Source organism: Erinaceus europaeus, chromosome 10, assembly GCF_950295315.1.
Source record: "Erinaceus europaeus chromosome 10, mEriEur2.1, whole genome shotgun sequence".
Lineage (NCBI taxonomy): Eukaryota > Metazoa > Chordata > Mammalia > Eulipotyphla > Erinaceidae > Erinaceus > Erinaceus europaeus.
The window spans coordinates 23,383,450-23,407,612 of NC_080171.1; the positions used below are offsets into that span (position 1 = coordinate 23,383,450).

The 24,163-nt window shown below is 40.1% G+C and overlaps 1 protein-coding gene across 1 annotated transcript in view; it reads right to left on the reverse strand.

Annotated features, from left to right (window-relative positions):
* Window positions 1-347: 347 nt before the first annotated feature.
* Window positions 348-24,163, reverse strand: part of TRPM6 (transient receptor potential cation channel subfamily M member 6) — a 146,818-nt gene continuing 123,002 nt past the window's right edge. The window contains exons 17-25 of the mRNA XM_060199294.1: window positions 23,997-24,131; window positions 22,117-22,397; window positions 19,204-19,432; window positions 15,038-15,190; window positions 9,829-9,975; window positions 4,839-4,967; window positions 2,584-2,835; window positions 813-987; window positions 348-605 (exon numbers count right to left, since the gene is read on the reverse strand). Of these exons, the coding sequence (XP_060055277.1) occupies window positions 487-605; window positions 813-987; window positions 2,584-2,835; window positions 4,839-4,967; window positions 9,829-9,975; window positions 15,038-15,190; window positions 19,204-19,432; window positions 22,117-22,397; window positions 23,997-24,131 (1,620 nt within the window). The 3' untranslated portion in view covers window positions 348-486. The remainder of the gene's footprint in view (window positions 606-812; window positions 988-2,583; window positions 2,836-4,838; window positions 4,968-9,828; window positions 9,976-15,037; window positions 15,191-19,203; window positions 19,433-22,116; window positions 22,398-23,996; window positions 24,132-24,163) is intronic.

The following is a 24,163-nucleotide window of genomic DNA, read 5'->3' on the forward strand; positions in this document are numbered from 1 at the left end:
TGCTTAATTATTATAATTTATAATCTATTTCCTTTTGCTTTTAGGACACTTTTTATTTCTTTTATTTACCTATTATCTATCTTTTTATTCTCTTCTCATGTTCTGCTCCCTTCCTACCCTTGTTTTTTAACCATCATAATAAAATACGAAATACACCAAAGGTTACAAACTTAAAACATTTATACATATGATCCTACTCAAAACACCTGTCCTATTTTTTACCTTAAACAAAGTAAGGCTATTTAATTAAAATAACCTGGGACTGGGCAGTGGCACACCTAGTTGAGCACATACATTAAAGTGTGTGAGGACCTGAGTTCAGGACCCCTGTTCCCACCTGCAACGGGCAAGCTTCACAAGCAGTGAAGATGTGTAGAGGGTGTGTGTGTACACACACATGTGTGTTGCTCTAGTTCCTCTTCCCCTCTCAATTTTTCTCTGCCTTGATCCAAAATTAATGAATGAAACTTAAGAAATCAAAATAACTTACTTGAAGAAAGCAATCAACAGGTTCACCATGATGATAAATTGTATGAAGAGGTAGACAGCTTGGAGGAACGGAGTCAGAAAAGAACCTGGAGGGCAGTGTGGCTGTTTGGAACAAACTACAAAAAAAAAAAAAAAAAAGTGAAAAGAATCAGAAGATGAATTGCATTCCATGATTCTAGGCAAGTACTCACAATATTAACTAATCAGAATGTCCCACAGCTTTGAGATTTTAAAGGCTCACACTACTATTTTACAGAACATTTCCTTGCTTTACATATGTACAAAAGGTTCATCTTTGTGTGATATCAAAAGTCCCTACATACCATCAATGTCTGGAGCATAGACCTCTCCATAGATCATCCAATAGGGCTCAAACACGACATCTCGAGCGAGGCTCCAAGACGGAGGCTCCTTGGGCGAGAGGATGGCCTTGCGTGAGACTCCAAAGCTCAGAAGGACAATGGCCATGATGATCACAATGTAGAACATGTTCGCTGTCTACAGAGCAACATGGCACAATCAGAACCTCACCACAGACTTGAAACTTAAGTCAATCACGAGTCACCACCATACTTAAAACGGCCCATGACAAAACAATCTTTCAGTTGGCCAGCCTGTGTCAGCCCATGAAGAACCTGACTCCTTTTTGGAGAAATGATTCTGGTTTTTGTCTGCACAGTCTGTGCTTCATGCCAACAGGCTGGAAGACAACGTGAATATGCAAGGGGCAGGGAATCTGTGCTTCATTTATTAAAAAACAGTGAACTGTGGGAGTCAGAAGGTAGCACAGCAGGTTAAGTGCAGGTGGCGCAAAATGCAAGGGCCTGCGTGAGGATCCCAGTTCAAACCCCCAGCTCCCCACCTGCAGGGGAGTTGCTTCAGAAGCGGTGAAGCAGGTCTGCAGGTGTCTATCTTTCTCTCCCCCTCTCCGTCTTCCCCTCCTCTCTCCAATTCTGTCTGTCTTATCCAACTACAACATCAATAACAACAACAATAATAACTACAACAATAAAACAACAAGGGCAACAAAAAAAGGATAAATAAATAAATATTTTTTAAAAAGAATAAAGTTAAAATGGTGAACTGTGTGCAGCTTCGGATTTGTTCAGATGCTATATTCCACTGATTGGTTCAGAAGTCAGGAAAAGAAAAATAAAGCAGGCGTACTGAAATTGGTTGAATTGGCGGGGGAGGGGGGCTGCTTAAGGAAAGACTCCTCTGGAGGAAGGGCATTAGCGACCTCTCCACCTGCACCCTGCAGATGGCCTGGTGGAGCAGCCAGGCACCAAGAAGTCTGCACCCGATAGCAGCAGCCTTCTTCCTACCTGTCTGCTATGGTCATAAGATTCTTCCAAACTGGACAGCCCCAAATCTTTTTTTTTTAATTCATTTAGTTTTATATTACAGAACTACATGTCAACAAGGGTTTGAATCCACACCATATCCACCACCAAAGTTTTGATTTAATTTTTTTTTATTTAATTCTTGGGTCCTTATGCAAATCCAGTCTGACAAGGTTAAGGTAACTGTATAGTGAGCTCAGATGACATTATCACACTAACTCACTGATTTATGCCTTTGGAAAATTTACTTGAATTTAAATTCTTATTTCTTTGTATGTAAAAATGCACCAGTCAGGACACCTATCTCATACAATTGCTTTGAAGATTAAATGAGTTAATAGATACAAAGTTCTAAGAACAATCTGTGACTCACAGCACCATCAAATAGCTGACTAGGGAAAAAGACAGGAAGAGAAAAAAATAAAGATAAATCAGTATATCTACAGAAAACATTATTATCAGTGAACTCACATACAGGGGGCCATTGGGAATGACTGTGCTCAGAGATAAACGTGAGTCCATCACTACATCTGACTGAAACCAAAGGTCTAAACTGAATATCCTAATCATCTCTCCAATGTGTTAGGCAAAGACATTTTGCTGAAGTATGAGTTTGTGGCTACAAGCAAAGCAGTGTCTGTTTCCATAAATGATTCCAAAAATTAAACTATTTGAATGTGAACTATGAACTATGAAAATAGCCAGAGACTTCAGAAAGGATGCCAGAGCGCAAGAGCAGTCTGTATCTTACCATTTTTGCGATCATAGTCACATACGGGCCTGCATGCTGATTCACAGCAAAGAAGTCCAGGAGCCGTGAGAACCAGAATATGATATCTATGCAATATATCAGTCTTCCTGCCGTGTGGAAAGGATGGTCACCCCAGCGAAGGCCAAAACCAATGGAGAACAAGCCAATAGCCACAGTTTCCATTAGGTTCCAGTACTCACTGATCCATACTTTCACCTTTTGAGTAAACTTCCCAGGCTCTGAGATACAAACCTAAAAGCAGAGATTTAAAGAAGAGGTATCACCAAACACACACCAAACAAAAAAAAAAAAAAAACCTTCTCTGGTGTAAATAGAGAGAATGAGAGAGAGAGACCCCAAGTGTCTCATTAGTATGACCTTCAATACACCAACTGTTCATTGAAAGAGTAATCTGAATTCTGCCAAATCTTAGATCACCAGGGAATTTCTGGAGGCTTGGGTTACCCTTGGATAGTGAATCACTGAAAAATTATGGAATATTTCTAAAGTCATGACCCAGGAAAATAGCACAATGGATAAAGCAATAAACTCTCAAGTCTGAGGTCCAGAGTTCAACGCCCCACCCTGGCATAGCCCGCACCAGAGTGATGCATTGGTACACACACACACACACACACACACACACACACACACACACCAAGTAAATAAAGTGTTTTAAAAGTCACTATTAGTGATGAATGGCTATGTTGAAAATCCAACCAAAAGCTTCTCTGATGAGTATTTTTCCTTTGATTAAACTTAACACAAGAAGAGATACAGTCACTTTAAAGCTCAGTATTATAATTAATCTATGTAGTTACAATCCCTACCCTACTCATAAACTACAGCTGAATGCAAAGACTGGCTAGAATTCAAAGAATCCAAAAATCTTGTCCTACTCCTGCTAGAAATGCATTGATAATGTGCTATTAATACAACTCACAATTGTAAGAAATTATGCTTGCAACAGAAAATCAGACAAACTGAAATGTAGAATAGTAAACCCATTCTCCTTGAAGTATTCAAAGATAGAATTCATATGTGTTTCCTCTGAACTGCATTTTATAACCTACAAACTCCACAACAGTAACTGACATTATCAGTACAACTACTAGTGTATATAGTTGGTATATATATACATAATGTTGGTCATATTAGCTCAAGGATAGAACAAATGTAAGTAAATGTATACATACAAAGATGCATATTCGTTGATATCTGAAACTGCCTGAGTCTGTGTGAATGCAGTTTTGACTGAATAGAAATGTCCCTTACAAACTAAAATTGGCAATCCTTATTGCTTTGTTTCTTGGACAACCTGCCCCAGAGTGATATTCAGCTTCAACTGCCAAAGGTATTTCACATAATCTTTCCAAAGCTTCAAATAATTTATTAACATACTGTACAACTTTAGCCACTTATGTGAGGAGAAACTGGTAGAATTATACCAGGCTACTAATATAACTCAAATAAATAAATACACCTGTGGGAAATCAAACAGTTGGAGAGTCTAATTATCATTAGATAACATGACTCTGGGACTGATAAACACACTAGCATACCTTCTCAGAAAATAACTGCTATCAGAGCAACAAAATGTACTTGGCAAAAATAAAGGATGAAAACTGAGATTTTTCTCCAAACTATTCTCTCTGTAGAATGTAAATCAGAATTTCCATTGCCTGTTTCACCCACACCCTTTATTTATTTATTCATTTATTTGTTTATTTATTTTGGACAGAGACAGAGAGAAATTGAAGAGTGAAGGAGAAAGGGAAGGGGGGAGAGAGAGAGAGAGAGAGACCTGCAACCCTGCTTCCCCATTTATGAAGCTTTCCCCACCCCCCGTGTCTCAGGAGCAAGGACTTGACCTCAGGTGCTTTCTCTTAAAGGTTTTTTTTTTAATATTTTATTTATTTATTTATTTACTAGATAGAGACAGAGAGAAATTGATAGGGGAGATAGAAAGGGAAAGAGACAGAGACACCTGCAGCCCTGCTTCACTACTTGTGAAGCATTCTGCAGGTGGGGAACTAGGGGCTTGATCCCAGGTCTCTGTGCACTGGAATGTGAGCACTTAGCCAGGTGTGCCACTACCTGGCCCCTTGATCTCAGTTCCTTACACACTGTAATGTGTGCCCTCAACCAGGTGTACCACAGCCCAGCCCCTCACTGACATACTTGATCTGCCCAGAACATCTCTCATAGTGATAGGGAGAAGGCAAAGGGAGAAAGAAAAAAAAAAAAAAACTCACCTCCCTGACTTTCTCAATGGCGTTGGTGAAGATGTAAATGATGACGAGCCACTCTTGCAGGCTGGGCTGTGGCTGCATCTCCACCAAGACAGTGTAAGTGAAGAGCATGAGGAACGCCAGGTATGCCATCTGCGGGGAGACACATTTGTTGGTTACGAGAGATAGTCTTCACACAAGAAGGCACTAAGTAGGCACAGAGAGCCCAGCAAAAGCATATCCATGAATATGAAAATCAGACTAGAACCACCTCTGATTGCTGAGGATCTAGGAGAAAGAACCCAGGGTTTTCCAGCCTAGGAGTGAGTGACAGGATTGAAGATCACTGTTTTTTAAATGGAAGAGAGCACTGTCTCATCCAGCTGATCCCTGGCTAGGATTTCCAGAACTTTGAACATCCCAGCATGCACCTTCCCAGGCTATCAGCAAGATGAAGCCTTCCCTTTCATTTAAACACAAGGAATCAAAGGCTGAGAGACAGCATCATGTTTCTGCAAAAGGTTTTCATGCCTGAAAGTTCCATGTCCCAAGCTCAGTCTCCAGGACAACCATCAGCCAGAGTTGAGCAGAGCTCTCAGTATAATTAATAATAATAATAATAATAATAATAATAATAATAATAATAAGAAGGAAGGGTACAACTCCACACAATTCCCACCACCCGATCTCCATATCCCATCCCCTCCCCTGATAGCTTTCCCATTCTCTAGCCCTCTGGGAGCATGGACCCAGGGTCGTTGTGGTTGCAGAAGGTGGAAGGTCTGGCTTCTGTAACTGCTTCCCCGTTAAACATAGGATATGGAGATCGAGTGGTGGGAATTGTATGGAGTTGTACCCCTCCTATCCTATGGTTTTATTAATGTCTCCTTTCTTAAATAAATAATTAAATAATAAAAAAGAATAAGAAGGAAAAGATGAAGAAGGAGGAGGGAGCTGGAGAGACAGCATAATGGTTCTGCAAAAGAATTTCATGCCTGAGGCTCTGAGATTCCAAATTCAATCTCCAGCTCGGTGTCTCTCTCTCTCTCTCTCTCTCTCTCTCTCTCTCTCTCTCTCTTGTTCATTTTTACCAGACTGACTGATCAGATCTGGCTTATGGTGGTGCAGTGGACTCAGTCATGAGAGTCTCTTTTCATAACCATGGCTATCTAGCCCCACCCAGCCTGGTCTTTCTCTCTGTTTTTCTATGTCTTTCTCCCTGTATCTTTCTCTTATTAACATAAAAATAAATAAAACTAAACACAAGGAAGCAAACCAGCAAGATAGCTCAACTGGACAATGTAGCAACTTTGTGATGCACATTGCCCAGGTTTAAGCTTGACACCCGCTGAATTAGCTGCGATGTCTTTCCCTCTCTCCCTTTGTCTCTGTCTCTCTAAAAAGTCAGCATGGAAGGGTGAAGCCCCACAATAATTAAATAGATAAAGAAATAAACAAATGGAAGTGCTATACCAAGTAAACCAGATGAACAGCGACATTATTTTCAAATACAGTGAGTCAAGTCATTTTCTGCTGCTAAGAATTGTATTTTGCTATAGGGCAGGGGGTCGATAGCATAATGGTTATGCAAGGAGACTCTCATGCCTGAGGCCAAAATCCCAGGTTCAACCCCCTATGCCACCATAAACCAGAGCTGAGCAGTGGGCTGGTTTAAAAAAAAATGGGGGTGGGGCACAGGTGGTGGTGTGCCTGGTTGAGCGCACATGTTCCAATGCACAAGGACCCAGGTTCAAGCCCCTGGTCTCCACCTGCAGAGGGAAATCTTTGCTAGTGGTGAAACAGTGGTGCAGGTGTCTCTCTTTCTCTTTCCCTCTCTATCTTCCCTCTACCCTCTCGATTTCTGACTGTCTCTATCCAATAAATAAAGATAATAAAAAAATTTTAAATGTATTTTACTGACACATATCTTGGGGAAATGTATTCCCTCATGACAATAACAAACCTGTGTATCAACATTTCCTCAGTAAAGTGATACTGATGTTAAAAATCAACATTTTATGTTGATTGAAATTTTTCTGGCTAGTGGAAACATACTGTCCAACTTTGAATTCTTAGGCCATTGATATTCTTATCATGAACCCTCATCACTGCCTGACACACAGTAGACACTCAGCAAATGTATGTTTAAACTATTGCATATATTGAAACTAGATTTCCAGGCTCTTCAAAGAAAAAAGAAAAACCATAACAAATACATATACAAATATGCATAATGAGTAACCACTTCTAATCTTATCAAATGTCCTTATCTTCTTAAGGCACATTCCCAGAAACAGGATGGCTAGTCACATGCACTGAAATCCATGACACTTATTAAATTACCCACTTATTAAATTATGAAGGTGTTTTTTGTTCTGTTTTGTTGGCTTTTATTGTTGTTGTTGTTGTTGTTCTTATTTTGTCACTAGCAATGCATGAAACAACATAGTCCTTTAACTTCAAATGATAACAAGCAATGCATTCAAAATCCCAGGACAGGGCAGGAGAGATAGCATAATGGTTATGCAAACAGGATTCACATGTCTGAGGTTCTGAGGTCCCAGGTTTAATCCCCCAAGCCACCATAAATCAGAGCTGAGCAATACTCTGGTGAAAAATTAAATAAATAAATAAATAGAAATTCCAGGTCAGTCTAATGGATCCCTCTCTCCACCATCGCTAGTCACTTCCATCAGGAACATAAGCATAAGTTCTCTTGCAGGCCTTCCCAAGACCTTGCCCTCACCATAAATCAGCAATGGTAGGGAATGTCTGTCTCCAAAAGGAGGCTGGGTCATCCCACCCTGTCACCTAAGACTAGTCCTGAAATAAGTGCATCCTGGAATGTTCTCAACTGTGACCATGAACTTCAAGCTCAGGTCGACAGAGATTCAGAGGTTACACAGGCTCCTGTGCTAAGTTTAAATATATATGGGCCTTGGATGTCATGATGATGGATGGAGTAAACAGTTAATTCTACTCATAGATTTTTCAAGGATGGGAGCTACTCTCTGCCCTAATCCAACTTTCTAGACCTTTTCTCTTCTCTACCAACATCTTCTCAGACAATATTTTTATCCAACTCAATATCAGCTATCAAGCTCAAGCAAAAATAGCCATAGGCCCCTAGGAACATACCTAAAATAGACTTCCTAGCTTCTTTCCACTCTAAGATCCCTATTCTCATCTTCTTTGTTCCACTGTTTTGTTTCCTGTTTCTTAATCATTTTATCCTGCATTATATCTTGCTGCCTTTCAGCTACCAAGTTGCAGATGCTATCATGATTCCATCCTCACTTCCCTGGGCAGCTGACCTTACCAATGTGTCCTGGAACATCACCTCTCCAGAGCCCTACCCCACTAGGGAAAGATAGAAACAGGGTGGGGATATAGATTGACCTGCCAACACCCATGTGCAGTGGAGAAGCAATTACAGAAGCCAGAAGACCCACCTTCTGCACCTCAAAATGACTTTTGATCCATATTCCCAATGGGGGAGAAATGAAAGAGGAAGATGACTAGAGGGCTCTAAACTCCAACTCCATCAGGACCCAGAGAGAGAAGAGAAAAGGAAGGACATTTGAAAGTAGTAATAGATGTAGGTGTGACTTGTGAAGGAAGAGAAGACAGAACTATGAGAGGGAAATGGGCAAATATATACAAATATAGACAAGTAGTTGTAGAAATAATAGTTAGCCCATATCTACAACCTTGAACGAACTGCTGTAGCTTACAATGAAGGGATTGAGGATCCAGAACTCTGGTGGTAGAAATGGTGTGGAGTTGTATCCCTATTACCTTGTAATTTTATAAATGAATAATGAAATCACTAACAAAAAGTTAATAAGCAAAGAATTAAGAGGAGGAAGAGGAGGAGAAGGACAAAAAGGAGAAGGAGGAGAAAGAGGACATGAACAGGAGGAGGAGGAGGAAGACGAGAAGGAAGAAGAGATTAAAGAATAAGAGAAAGAGGAAGAAGGAGGAGGAGGAGAAGGAGGAGGGGAAGGAGGAGGAGGAGAAGAAGAAGAAGCAAAATCCCAGGTAGTCCAGAAGGTGGTACAGTGAATAAAGCAATATGCCCTTACTAAAAAGCCTGAGGTCCCGAGTTTGATCACCATCTCATGTGCCAGAGTGATGCTCTGATGCATCATACATCAGTAGAACATTTCTTTAACCTTTACCCTTAATTGTCATACCCTTCTGAACTCTGCTGAAGTTCAACAAGTCTTTTGCGAAGTTTAGTTTTACATAAAGAACAGATGACCCCTTAGAAACATCATTTAAATGAAGTTGCTCTAGACCAGAAGGCTAACTCACAAAGCAGGTAGTCTGCCCTGCCATTAAAGCAACCCGGTTTGAGCCCAGTACCACAAGAAGCTGTGGTGTGTGTGGTGTCTCTCACCCTCCTCCTCTCTGAAGTCCTTGGTTCAATCCCTAGCACTACCATCTACCAGAGCTGAGCAATGCTCTGAGGAAAAAACAAACAAACAAATACACAGAACACCTCAAACTGCTGATCCTTTTGCTCAAAACTCAAAATTTTAAAAAATGCACATTAACTACTTAATTCTATACTTGCTGTTGTTTATCTTCTTATACCTCTCAGTAAATGTTTCTCTGTACCAGACAAATAGGATGCACTCAAGAAAGAAGGCACTTGTTTATTCAAGTTCCTGCCCTTTTTTAAATTTTAATTTATTTATTATTGGGTAGAGACAGAGATAAATTGAAAGAGGAGGGAGAGATAGAAAGGGAGAGAGAGAGAAAGAGACAGAGAGACACCTGCAGCTCTACTTCACTGCTTGTGAAACATTCCCCAGGGTCTTGAGCCCAAGTCCTTGCACACTGTAATGTGTGCACTTAACCAGGTGTGATACCACCTGCCCCCCCACACCCTTTTTCTTAACCACATGTCTATATTTTAGACAAAATGAAGAATCTGGTCTGTCATTATCAATGTTGCTAGTTATTAATTATCAGATATATTGCATACTATCATAATAATGATACTAACCGTATAAAACCAAAACTTGACAATTGGAGCATTGTAGAATTCATAAACTTTTCTGGTCCATGGTAGGCTCTGGAACCCACTCTTTAAATCAAAGTGCTCACTTTCATCTGATTTCTCATCAGGACCCATCTCCAAATCACGATCTTTCTGTAAAATAAGCAATCATTTATTATGATGAAAAAGTGTTGACATTTACAAAATGATTAAGCAAATATAATAGATAATTTATAATAAATTTATAGTCTTAATCTTGAAAGGAAAGAAAATTGCTTGAATTGTATACACTTTGCACAGGTTATATTTCTGAAATGTAAACTGAGTCTCCAAGAATCAAACCTAGCCAAACTAAAAGTAGTTCCAATAACTTCTCACTGATCTCTGTTCCTGTTCTGTTTAACATCCTTGGTCACAACAATTTTAAAACTAAAGATATTTGCAGAATCTCTGTGAAATCAATAACATGATATAACTATTTCCATAATACAAGACAGACAAGTCATACACTGATGATATAGCTTTTCAAGTTCAGGGAAAGTCTGGCATGGGCTACTTAAAGGATTCTGGCTTTGATGGTTTTTCTACTCATTTATAGCCAAGATCCTTTACCAGAAGTTTATGGACTCTCTGAACCTTCAGAGTTTTATGGATTTTCTATAGCTACATTCTTTATTCATTGTATTTGCTCTAGATGTTTTTTAAATATAATTTTTCTAAAGAAAGAAAAAAAATGTCCACCAATTTCTCAAAATTATGTTAGCCCAAAAGGTTTGACCCTTGTGGTAAGTATCTGTGTAGCAGGGAAGGGGGCGAATAAATATAGGAACACAGGTGTCCATAAACAAGATCTTTTGAAAGGAAACTTTTAAAAAAGGAAAGAGACAGAAGTGAAATGAGGTAGAGTGGGAAGTGGTTCAGGGGCAGAGCTCATTGTTTGCATTCATAAGGACCTGGAATCATCCTCTAGCACCACGTGGCAGGCAAAGTGGTGTTCTAGCCTCTTTGTCTCTCTATGTCTCTATCATAGAAGAGTAATAAGTGGACAGGGGTAGATATCATAGTGGTTATGCAGCCTCATGCCTGAGGCTCCAAAGTCTCAGGTTCAATCCACTGGACCACCATCAGCCAAAGCTGAGCAGTGCTTAGTAAAAAGTAAAAAAAAAAAAAAAAAAAAAAAACTTTCACTCAAAGGAGTAGTCTTTCCAAAGAAAATCAAGTGGAAAAAAAAAATCTTGTCAGACTTTTGAGAAAATAGAATATCAGGATGATGAAAAAAATCAAAAAAGAGATGACCTTTAGATAGAGATTTCTGTGAGATTTTAATACATCAACTTCACAATTTAAAAAATAATATTAAAAGAGGTGAATAAGCATGTTATCTAATGCCTCTCACTAGTACATTTCTTATTTATTTATTTATTTATTATTGAACAGAGACAGAGAGAATTTGAGAGGGGAGGGGGCAATAGAGAGAGAGAGAGACATAGAGACACCTGCAGCCCTGCTTCACCACTCATGAAGCTGGGGTCCATGCAGGTGGGGACCAGAAGCTTGAACCCAGGCTATTGTGCACTGTAATGCGTACTCAACCAGGTGCACCATCACCTGGCCCAATAGTATATTTCTTCATTCTATGCACAAATAATTTCTCTCAAGCTTCAAACCTACAAGACTAGCAAGAGATTGCAAGTCAAGAACTAAATCAAATTTTCCTTTAATTGTCCACACAGTCGTAGGAAAGAATGTGATTTTTGAGGCCTTGGGCAACTAGATGGGTTCTCTCTTTTCCTGGTTGACTGCTCTGTTATTTATAATCATTTGGCAGTGAAATCAGAGTTGTGACTTAAAAGGGTAAGAACTGTTCTGGATCCTAAGAAGTCCGAACCAATCTACAACTTAAATAGTTGAGAACAATCATATAAGTCATCATTTATTATGACTTTAATGACATCATAACCACTTCAGAAAACACTTTAAGATCTCATTACTAAGTAACTGCTCTTTTGTATTTTTATTTTTTTTAGCTATGAGTGCTTCCTTAGCTCCACAATTACTCTTGACAGGTTGGCATGGACCATAAAGCACTAACTCATGCCTCTCTACTATGTCCAGCCCTCTGTCCCACATGGCTGCTCTGATAACAAAGATTACTTTTCTGAAATGTTTTTCATTGTGATTTAGCAAGCAAGTCTAAGACTAAATTCATCTTTCCCCCTTAAAACTTGTCATTCCTATGTTCCTTCCTGATGTTCTTGTTTTAACTCTTACTATCTTCTTTTTTTTTAAGATTTTATTTATTAATTAATGAGAAAGACAGGAGAGAATCAAGCAGACATCCCTCTGGTACATTTGCTGCTGGGGAACTGAACTCAGGGCCTCACGCTTTATGCACTGTGCCACCTCCCGGGGAACTGAACTCAGGGCCTCATGCTTTATGCACTGTGCCACCTCCCGGGGAACTGAAGTCAGGGCCTCATGCTTTATGCACTGTGCCACCTCCCGGGGAACTGAACTCAGGGCCTCATGCTTTATGCACTGTGCCACCTCCCGGGGAACTGAACTCAGGGCCTCATGCTTTATGCACTGTGCCACCTCCCGGGGAACTGAAGTCAGGGCCTCATGCTTTATGCACTGTGCCACCTCCCGGGGAACTGAAGTCAGGGCCTCATGCTTTATGCACTGTGCCACCTCCCGGGGAACTGAAGTCAGGGCCTCATGCTTTATGCACTGTGCCACCTCCCGGGGAACTGAACTCAGGGCCTCATGCTTTATGCACTGTGCCACCTCCCGGGGAACTGAAGTCAGGGCCTCATGCTTTATGCACTGTGCCACCTCCCGGGGAACTGAAGTCAGGGCCTCATGCTTTATGCACTGTGCCACCTCCCGGGGAACTGAAGTCAGGGCCTCATGCTTTATGCACTGTGCCACCTCCCGGGGAACTGAAGTCAGGGCCTCATGCTTTATGCACTGTGCCACCTCCCGGGGAACTGAACTCAGGACCTCATGCTTTATGCACTGTGCCACCTCCCGGGGAACTGAAGTCAGGGCCTCATGCTTTATGCACTGTGCCACCTCCCGGGCTATACTTGCTATCTTCTTCTCACCCGTGTTCCATGCTTAATTCCTCTTTGATTCTTTGCTTAAAATCTGTTTTTGCAGGATTAGAGAAGTGAATCAGCAGTAAAGTGAATTCCTTACATGTGTGAAGACTCGTGATACCTCAATCCCCAGTAGTACATAAAATGGCAGAGTAGTGCTCTGGTTGCTTTCTCTAAAAGTTATTATCTGTATTATAGTAGATGTATCTCATATATATCATATATAATTAATTACATACTGTACATATCATTTATGTATTTTGAATAGAGACAGAAATGGAGAATATAGGAAGAGAGAGGGAGGGGAAGAGAGAGACCTACAGCACAACTTCACCATTTGTAAATGTTACTGGCTCTGCAGGTGGGGACCAGGGGTTTGAACTGGGGTTCTTGAACACTGTAACATGCATGTGTGCTCAACTGGGTGCATCACTGTCCAGCCCCTGAATGGGCTTTTTCTTTATTGCCCATGATTACTAGCCCTGGCTGCAATTCTCACCTGAATAGCTAAGCTTGCCTAGATGCTCCTTATTTCCAGTCAGTCTTCCTATTATATCACTCGATATGCTGGAGGCATAATGTCAATCATTTTCTTAATGGTCGTATCACCTTTCTGTGTTGGCCATGTATCTTCACTGACTATTCATTTTCTACAGCATATAACCCACATTCCTTAAAGGATATACACAAGGGAGATCAGGTGGTAGCGTACCAGGTCAAGTGCACACAATATGAAGAGCAAGGATCCCGGTTCGAGTCCCCACTCCCCACCTGCAGGGAATCACTACACAAGAGGTGAAGCAGGTCTGCAGGTGTCTACCTTTCTCGCCCCCTCTCTATCTTCCCCTCCTCTCTCAATTTCTCCCTTTCGTACCCAATAAAAAAAGGGGGAGTGGGGAATAGCCTCCAGGAGTAGTGGATTTGTAATGCCAGCACCAAGACCCAGAAATAACCCTGGAGGCAAAACAGAACAAATTTAAAAAAAAAGAAAGAAAGAAAGAAAGAAAGAAAGAAAGAAAGAGAAAGAAAGAAAGAAAGAAAGAAAGAAAGAAAGAAAGAAAGAAAGAAAGAAAGAACATATACACAAGTCTCCCTGATCTGGCTTCACTCTACTACCCCAGCCACACCTGCAAATAGTTGCTCCCTGTTAAATGTTTCTTAGTCCAGACTCCAACCAAACCACATGAGATGCAGTGTTTGCCATACAAAGTGTACTGCTTCTCTCTATCCTGCCTTGCAGTCTTCCTCCCTACTGAAAAGCTGTTTCCCCTATCAATATCCTCAAGTCACACCTCAAACAGCAACCCCATCATGAAGCTGTCACCAGCCACCAGTGCTGACCAGCAAGCACACCTCTAATGAGGATGGTCCCCTACTCCCCTAGTTAATCCACTGTACTTTCTTACTTTGGCAGTACCATCAAACATCATGCTTTTCAAGGGGCTAGCAGCTAAAGAGATTAAACTTCTCACAGCCGGTTTATTCCTCATGTAGAACTATCCAGTATTAAAAAGTAAGAAGGAAATAATAGAAGGAAGGGTAGGGAGTAGGTAGATAGCATAATGGTTATGCAAAAAGAATCTCATGCCTGGTCCCAGGTTCAATACCCTGCACTACCATAAGCCAGAACTGAGCAGTGCTCTGGTAAAAAAAAAAAAAAAAAAAAAAATAGGAGGAAGGGGAGTGGGTTTTGGTCTTTGAAATAGGGGCTATTTTGTTTAACCAAATGTGGGGGGTAATTAGGTACATCACACATGCCATACCTAATCATGCTCTAACATAACTGTGATTACACCAGGAGAAACCTAAAAGCCTGACTTGAAATTTTGTGTAATTTAAAAACAGTGCATAGAGTGGGGGAGATAGCATAATGGTTCCAGGTTTAATCCCCCAACTATAAACCAGAGCTGGATAGGGATGTGACAAAAATAAATAAGTACAGAAGTAAATAATAAAGACTAGAAAATGTATAACCCAAGAACTAGGTGCCATCATTTGACTGACAGTGGTAATAGAAATTTTTGCTTAACGGGATGTTTATAAACTTTGGTTAAGTATGTGTTTGTGTGTAAATCATGACATAATAACTCATTTGGTGGTGAGATTGCACTCACCATACAAGCATTTTCTTTAGTATTGCTGGAACTCTGGTCATCACTGTACCATGTAAACTGAAAGTCCTGGGATTGGGGGACGTGTGACATCTCAGCTTTGCTTTTAAACTCCAATGTCAAAATGGTAGGTGGCAAAAGAATACTTATGATGATCTGTAAAAAGAAACAAAGCATGCATTCATCTTATTGAATCAAATGCATAAAAATAAACCATCTGATCACCTTCCGCTAGTTATATCTCCCATATCCCTCACAAGTATTTTCTCTGCCAGTAAAAGCCAAAAGAGAAGTATACCATGCTAGGGAGAAAGCTTAATGGTTCTGCAAAAAAGTCTTTCATGTCCGAGGCTTTAAGGTCCCAGTTCCAAGCCCCAGCACCACCATAAACCAGAGTGGAGCAGTGCTGTGGTTCCTCTCTCTCTCTCTCTCTCTCTCTCTCTTCCTGCCATCATTAAAAATAAATTAAATAAAATATGAAAAATTAAAAAGAGAAAGGAGTATACTTCCAGACATCCATGTTTTCTCATTATCTTGCTCTCATTCATAAATTGATTTATAGTCTTTTCAAAAGAATGTTTATGTTCAACTTGTACAGATTTCCAAGTTAAAGAAATATAGAAGATCTAAATGTGGTTAAAATCAGCTTACTCGTTGGGAGACGTGTGGTGGAGCACCTGGTTGAGCGCACACGTTACAGTGCACAAGGACCCAGGTCCTAGCCCCTGGTCCCCACCCGCAGGGGGAAAGCTTCATAAGAGGTGAAGCAGGGCTACAGGTGTCTCTCTGTCTCTCTCCCTCTCTATCAACCCCTTCTCACTCAATTTCTGGCTGTCTCTATCCAATAAGTAAATAAAGACATAAAAAAATTAAAAATATATAAATAAAATTAAGACTCCCTCTTTTAAGCTAAAATTAGATACTGGTATTCAGGGACTCAACAAAAATAAGACTAACCTTGATCACATGATTATGTAGCATGAAGTTATATCCTTGCCAATCCCTCCCCCACCCCTTTTTTTCATACCCAAATGAACTTTCACTCTTGTTTTTAAAATGAATCTCCTGTGAAGGTTCTCTCAACTTTCTTTTCCTCAGCTCTTATAGGGACTTACTTGTGTGGGTGTGGTTGTTTTATTTTTTCTGTTTATTTTTTTTAATTTTATTACTGATTTAATATTTACAAAATTACATGTCAACAGGGATAAGATTCTACACCGTTCCCAACCATTACCAGAGTCCTGAATCCCCAATCCCTCCATTACAAGCCGCAATTCTAATGTTGAACCGTAGTTCTAATGTTGCAGACATGGTCCAACCATCATCTCTCTACAACTATCTATCTACATTTGTATATAATTGCCCCCTTTTTCTTCCAGCTTCAGTCCTCTCTTCCCCTCCAAGTAGTGTGGCTGTTGTCTTTTTTAGAACCCAAAATAATACAGTCCTTTACTACTCAAAACACTATAGTCAATAATTCTCATGTACAAGCATAGTATTACACTAATCAATTCCTACCCTATTTCCTAAAAAAGACTCCATATTCTTTTGTTCTTGTTCATTATAGAACAGTTGGCTTATGAAATCCTCAGCACCTCTCTAGTGTGTGTATTCAGTCTCTCTGTCTCTCTCTCTCTGTCTCTCTCTCCTCTTGCCAAATTAGTAAATATCTTATTTAAGATAAAATAAATAAAAACAGATATGTTCATTCACATGTCTGTTGCATCCTCTCCAAGGCTGAATTTGACAGAGAGCAAAGGAGAATTGGTTCAGAAGACAATTGCTATTTCCAGATGCTTCGTTAAAAGGCACTAGTACGTGAAGCACCCTAGATAGGTTTTGGGGGGAGGGAAGAAAAATTTCCTACAGTGCGCCCTCCAAAAATATGTTTTTAAAAAACAGTCATTCTACTGAGGGCATAGCCTATACCTAAGGAACCTAAGGAACAATTGATACATAAAATGCAGTTTTATATAGCTGTCATTGCTCATGCTTGACCTTATCAACTCATTTATTCTGTCTCATAAGCATCTGTACTTTCTAGGCTTGACTATAATATAAAGGTTTGACTTAGCCTTTAAAGTTAAATGTCTCTAGCAGCTAACTAAATTTGTATTTAATACACATTTCCAACCATGTAAATTGTCCTCATTAGACTTTTCCCAAGTAGAGAAAGACTGGTATAAGACCATGTAAGATTATAAAAACGAAAGATTTCATTTAAATGATTAAGAATAACATACTTCAACTTCTCTCAACTCAATTTGTACTGATGATTTAAGATGAAGTATAAGGCTGAACTGTAAAGGAATAGGACAACTTAGAGACGACTAGTAGTATGAATAAATGCGTTTGATGTATGCTATTAACTTTTAATCACCTTCAAAAAAATGCTTTGTGATAGAACAGATGAAATCACCACTTTTTTTCATTTTAGCAGAAAAACCATAGTGGTGAGAGATTTAGTTGTCAGAGGTTCCACAGGACAGATACAACTGTGAGAATCAAAATTATGACAGGTACTCTCAGAAAGCTAGAAGTGGGCCTACACTATGACCCAGTAATTCCTTTTATGAGGATTCAAACACACTCATCCAAAAAAAAAATCTATGTATACCTATTTTCATAGCAGCACAATTTGTAATAGCTCAAACTTGGAACCAAACTAGGTATCCAACAGCAGATGAGTGCCTAAGAAAGTTGTGGTATGTGTACACAATGGTATATTACTAAGCTTTTAAGAATAATGAATTCACTTTTTCACTTCATCATGAGCAGAGCTTGAATGAATCATGTTCAGTGAGATAAGCCAGAAAGAGAAGGATGAATATGGGATGGTCTCAGTCATAGACAGAAGTTGAGAAATAAGAATAGAAAGGCAAACACAGAGCAGAACTCGGACTGGGTTTTGTGCATTGCACCAAAGTAAAGGGCTCTGGGAGGCAGGGCTTTCAGGTCCTGGTGCATGATGGTAGAAGAGGATATAAGCTGGGGGGTCAAAGTGTTTTATAGAAAACTGAGGAATTTTACACATGTACCAACAACTATATACACCGTAATCAACTAATTAAAAAAAAGTCTCAAACACCAAGTCACAGATGCTACTGTGATTCCATCCTGAACTCCCTGGAACCCCAATATGTCTGGAACCTCATCTCTTCAGAGCCCTACTCCACTAGAGAAAAGTAGAAACAGGTTGGGGGTATGGCTCAACATGCCAACTCCCATGTCCAGTAGAGAAGCAATTACGGAAGTCATAAGCCCCCCCCCCACCTTCTGCTTCCCAAAAACAACTTTGGTCCATACTCCCAGTGGGGGAGAAATGATATGAAGATGGTCAAAGGGCTCTGAAATCCAATTCCATCAGGACACAGAGAGAACTGGGGAAAAAATTAAAAAGGAAAGACATTCTGAAGTAGTTCTTCTTCTTCTAGCATTTGCCCTTCTTCCGTAGCCAGTCAACAGCATCAGGTTGAGCCTGATGTAAAGTTTCGAGACCTCCTTTGAATCTGAAGTAGTAATAGGTATATATGTGACTTAAGAATGAAAGGCAAAAGCATATAGAAAAATATGGACAAAAATATAGATGATAGATAGACAGAGACAGACACACAGCTATAGAAATAGCAGTCAATCCATAGAGGTCGGACAGTGGCGCACTGGGTAAAGTGCACATAGTACGAAGCACAAGGGCCCACTCAAGGGTCCCAGTTTAAGTCCCCACTTCCTACCTGCAGGGGGATCGCCTCACAAGTGGTAAAGCAAGTCTGCAGATATCTATCCCTCTCTCCCCTCTCTATCTTCCCCTCCCCTCTCAATTTCTCAATTTCTTCTTTATTAAAATTTAAAAAGATATAGCCACAGGAGCAGTGGATTCCTAGTGCAGGCACCAAACACCAGTGATAACCCTGGAGGAAAAAAAAAAACTCAACTCAACTCATATCTGTGACCTTAAGAGAAGAACTGTAGCTTCCAATGGGGAATAGTGATGGGAACAGTGTGTTACCTTGTAATTTTGTAAACCAACATTAAATCACTAATAAAATTTTAAAAACACTGGCTTTCCTGAAGGTAATCTTCTATAACAAGTGAACGACGAAGCCCTAGGATTTTAGTCTGTCTGAGTAATCTAATACAAAGCTAGACTATCTCTACAGAGCCACGAGTACCTTTAGCCACGAGTTTTTCCTCATTTTCAGCCGTCCCATCCACATGTCAGTCAGCAGCATCTGGGTACAGGTGTGTGAAACAAAGGGTCGCACGCCCCCAGACACAGCCAGCTTGAGGCAGGTGGAGTTGCTCCAGTTCCTGAGCTCGTAGGTAAGCAGCTTCATGGCCATCCTCTCATTCTGCTTGAACGCCTTCTCCAGCACATCCAGGGCCAACTGACCAAACTGTCTACAATCAAACCACAGTGAAGAGAGAAAATCAAATGCAGGTGAGAACACCAGGACTATTCAAAAAGGTCAGCTAAGCAGAGCCAGAAAAGACCAATATTTTTTTTAAAGTAAGAAATGTTAGGGGGACATGACCAGAGGACACTGAACACCAATTTCATCAGGACCCGGAGAGAGAACGGGTGGCAGGGGGTAGAGGGACACTAGAAAGTAGTAATAGGTGTAGGTGTGATTTATAAAGAAAGAGAAGGCAGAATCATAGAAAAAATGGGCAAACAAATATAAATATAGTTATAGAAATAATAATCAGCCAAAATCTGTGACCTTGGGAGAACTATTGCAGTTTCCATTGGAATGAGGACACAGAACTCGTGGTGGGAATGGGGTGGAATTATACCCATGTTACCTTGTAATTGTGTAAAACAACATTCCATCACTAATTTTTAAAAAAATAAAAGAAACAAAAAAGGGAATTTAATAATTGTATCTTGAAGGAACTTTTATAGAAGGGTTGCTTCTCAGGGAAAAAAAAAAAAAAAAAAAAAGGATTGTCACCACTGCATGTAGAACTTGGTTTTTGTTAAGAGTACCTTAACTATCTACAAGGAGTAGCCTCTTCACACCAGGAAACAAGCTATAGATAGCTTGTGGCTCCCTGATAAAACCTAATAATTTTTTTGTTTTGTTTTGTTTTGTTTTTTGTTGAGGGACCAGGTGTTGGTACACTCAACTGAGGGCACACATTACTGTGAATAAGGTCCAAAGATTAAGCTCCCAGTCCCCACTTTCAGTAGGATGCTTCATGAGCTATGCAGGAGTGCTGCTGGTGTTGCTCCTCTCCGTCTTTCTTTCCCTGTCTCTCACCCTCCATCAAAGAAAAGGGAAAAACAGACACCAGAAACTAGAATCCACACTTCCTACCATCAGGGCAAACTCTCTTCTTTATATTTCAGAGAGCTTCTTAAAAACTTCAGGGCCGGGTGGTGGCGCACGTGGTTGAGTGCACATGTTACAGTGCACAAAGACCTGGGTTCGAGGCCCTGGGCCCCAACTGCAAGAGGAAAGCTTCACAAGTGGTGAAGCAGTACTGCAGGTGTCTCTCTGGCTCCTTCTCTCTCTGACTCCCCCTTCCTCTCAACTTCTGGCTGTCTCTATCAAATAAATAAAGATTTAAAAAAATAAATTTAAAAAACCTCAAGAGTGGGATAGAGATAAATAGCATAATGGTTATGCAAAGAGAATCTCATCCCTGAGGCTCCAAAGTCCCAGGCTTAATCCTCCACACCACCGTAAGCCAGGGCTGAGCAGTGCTCTGGTAAAAATAAATAAATAAATAAATAAATATATAAACAAACAACCCAGGTGCAAGCTGCCACCATGCCCATGAAGGAAGCTTTAGTCTGTAGTTTCTTTCCTTCTTCCTTTCAATCTCTACCAGAAGAAAAAAAAAATCAGCACAGAACAGAGAAATCCCACAGATGACTAAATTAAAAACAAAGCAATGACAACAAAAACTAAAGAACTTTGTTCACAGAAGAGTCCATGAAACACATAGGGACCAGGTGGTGGTGGACCTGACTGAGCGCATATGTTGCAATGCCCAATGACCTTGGTTGAAGCCCCACCTGCAGAGGGAATGTTGTGGAAGAAGTGAAGCAGTGCTGCAGGTGTCTCTCTGTCTCTCTACCACTCTGTCTCCCCATTCCCGTCACAATTTCTTCCTCTTTATATAGTAAATAATTTTTTAATTATAAAAAAGGAACTATAAAAATGAATAGCACAAGGCCAACTTTATCTCCAGTGAGGGAGATAAATACATCTAGCAGTGATAAAGACTGTTGGGGCTCACTAGGGAAAGATAGAAACAGGTTGGGGGTATGAATCAACCTGCTAACATCCACATCCAGTGGAGAAGCAATTACAGAAGCCAGAACTCCCACCTTCTGCACCCCAAAAGAATTTTGCTCCATACTCCTAGTGGGAGGGAAATGATAGGGGAAGATGACCAGAGGGCTCTGAACTCCAACTCCATCAGGACTCGGAGAGAGAAGAGGAAAAGGGGGAGGGGTATTTGGATATAGTAATAGGTGTATGTGTGACTTGAGAAGGAAGAGAAGATGGGATCAAAGACAAATAAATGGGCAGAGGCCAAGTGGTGGCACAGCCAGTTAAGCGTATATACTAAGAAGTGCAAGGACCCTCAAAAAGATCTGGGTTGGATTCCCTGCTCCCCACCTTCCCTACCTGCAGGGGGTATACTTCACAAGGGGTGAAGCATGTCTGCAGGTGTCTATCTTTCTATCTTCCTCTCTATCTCCCATTCCCCTCTCAGATTCTCTCTGCCCTATCCAATAAAATGTGAAAAATGGCCACCAGAAGCAGTGGATTTATAATGCCAGCACAGAGCCCTAGCAATAAACTCTGGAAGCAAAAAGGAAAAAAAATGGGCAAATAAATACAAATATAACCAGACAGTGGTAGAAATAATAGTTAACCCCATATCTACAACCTTAGGAGAACTGCTATAGCTTACAATGGAGGGATTGGGGATTCCGAACTCTGGTGGTTACAACAGTGCAGAGTTGTACCTCTGTTACCTTGTAATTTTGTAAATCAATATTAAATTACTAATAAAAAATATGTAAGCTGCTGGGGCCTAAAAGGAAGTGAACAAAGAAGTCCTACCTTGAGTAACCTTTGAGCTCCTCTGAGGCATCATCATCCACCATATTGCTCTCCTTGGCATCCCGGGCCATGGCTCGGTAGAGGATGCAGGCAATCACTGCTTTGGCCGTGGCCTCCTCACCATGCTGCCAAAAGAACAGGGCCATCTTCTGCCGCTTCATCAGCACAGCCCAAACCAGCAGGTCATTGTAAGGGTAAATAAAACCAGTCGACTCAGGGTCATCACACATATTCTGTTCTTTTGACTTCTTCCTAGATTTATGCAGGGCTACAGATTTTTCCTGTTGAAAATATAAAAGTTCTCAATTGACTGCTATTCTACCTAGTGAAAAACATCAGCTATCCTGGGGAGGCGTGTGGGAGGTAGGGGGAAGGGTGATGTTTAATCACTGCTTGAAAAGAAATGGAAATGATAATAAAACTTTGTACCTGAAACCAGAGACAAAAATTTTGACCTTTCATAGTGATCTATTTCTTAGGATCTAGGGACCAAACACAACTTAAAACACTACATCTTTGAAATAGACTCATTTCTAATAGTACAGCTTTCAACTTCCAAAGGAAATGAGTTAAAATACCATATTAGATTAATGAAAACTATAGAAACATCTTCAACCTCACCTTACAAGTAAATTATCTCCTCCTTAGAAATTGTCACTAGTGCTGTAACATATACCCTAAGAGAGTGATTGTACATGTTATTTCCTTTATCCTACTAGTAATAATAGGTAATAAAGTACTGGAACAGAGCAGAGGGTTCAGATATAGGGTGGATAATGTCTTGTAATGCATGAGACCGTAGATTTAATCCCCAGTACTGCATAAACTATTAGAGTAGTGTTCTGGCCTCTCTTGCCTCCTCATTCTCAAAAAAAAAAAAAAAAAAGTTTTAATTTTAAAAATACAGTTCTGTTAAACTTTCTTTTTGTAGTTCATTCCAAATGAAATTCCCTAATCTCTTTCCCCCAGAACATTTGTCTATATCAGCTTATAAGTATATCTATTTCAGTGCTCATTATATACTACACTATATGGAGTTTTAGAAGGTTGGAATAATTTCTGAGTGATTGGTATAACTTTCCCAAACCATCTCTTTCCCAAGTTCAACCAAATTACCCAATATAATGTCAAATATTGTTTTTAAAGTATTATATTTAACTAAAGGGACTCCTAGCAAAAATTATAAGTTTTCTTTGACTCAGTAAGTAAAGAGAATTTATGTTCGTGGATATGACTAAAGGTGATTTTATGAAATATGTTTTTTATTCTGAGTGCTCTGGAGAGAAACCTGCTTCAGCCTAATCATTTATAGAAAAGTTCTTCAGCAAAACCACTCATCCACAGAGGAAAGTGGCATTGTGTAGTGGAGAGAAAAATAGCATCATAACACACACACACATATCCTTACGTATGTCATCCTGTAACATTAGGCTAAAATCAACTTCTAGAAAGCCTCAAAGAGAAAAAAATTAGATGCAAAAAGATAGTTTTTGAATGAAGTAAGGAGAAGGAAGCCGTCATGCCTGATAAACCTTGGGAAAGAGGGATGAGAGTACAGTGTTGGACTTACTGTGTTTATTATGTTTTCTTAGTGCCACCCCATGAATGGCCTTCCTGAGTCACCATCTAGACATAATGGACGTTAAGAATTGGAACAATAGGTGAAGTGCTAGGACTAGTAATTATTTAGTTACCATTGCTCAGCCCTGAGTCTTTGTTTATTGTTTTTAGAAGACAGCTGTGTTATGCTTTTGACTTCCACTGCTTCTACCACCCTTTCTCTCCACCTTCAGTGAAGAAAGAGTCATGGCCCTCAGAAAACAGCAACACTTTTTCAAGCACAAATTTTATTTTTAAGTCAGTAAATAGTTTAGTGATACCTTGAATTTGTAAGGCTGGGCAGTTCTAATGAACTGGGAGTGGAGTGTGCTTTCTGCAGATTCATCTCTGTTTCCTGAGGAGCATTTCCTGTGAAGAGGGTGCTGGGAAAGACTTTGAGCAATGCTGGTTACTCGCTGGCACATGTGATTTTCAAAAGAAAGAAAAG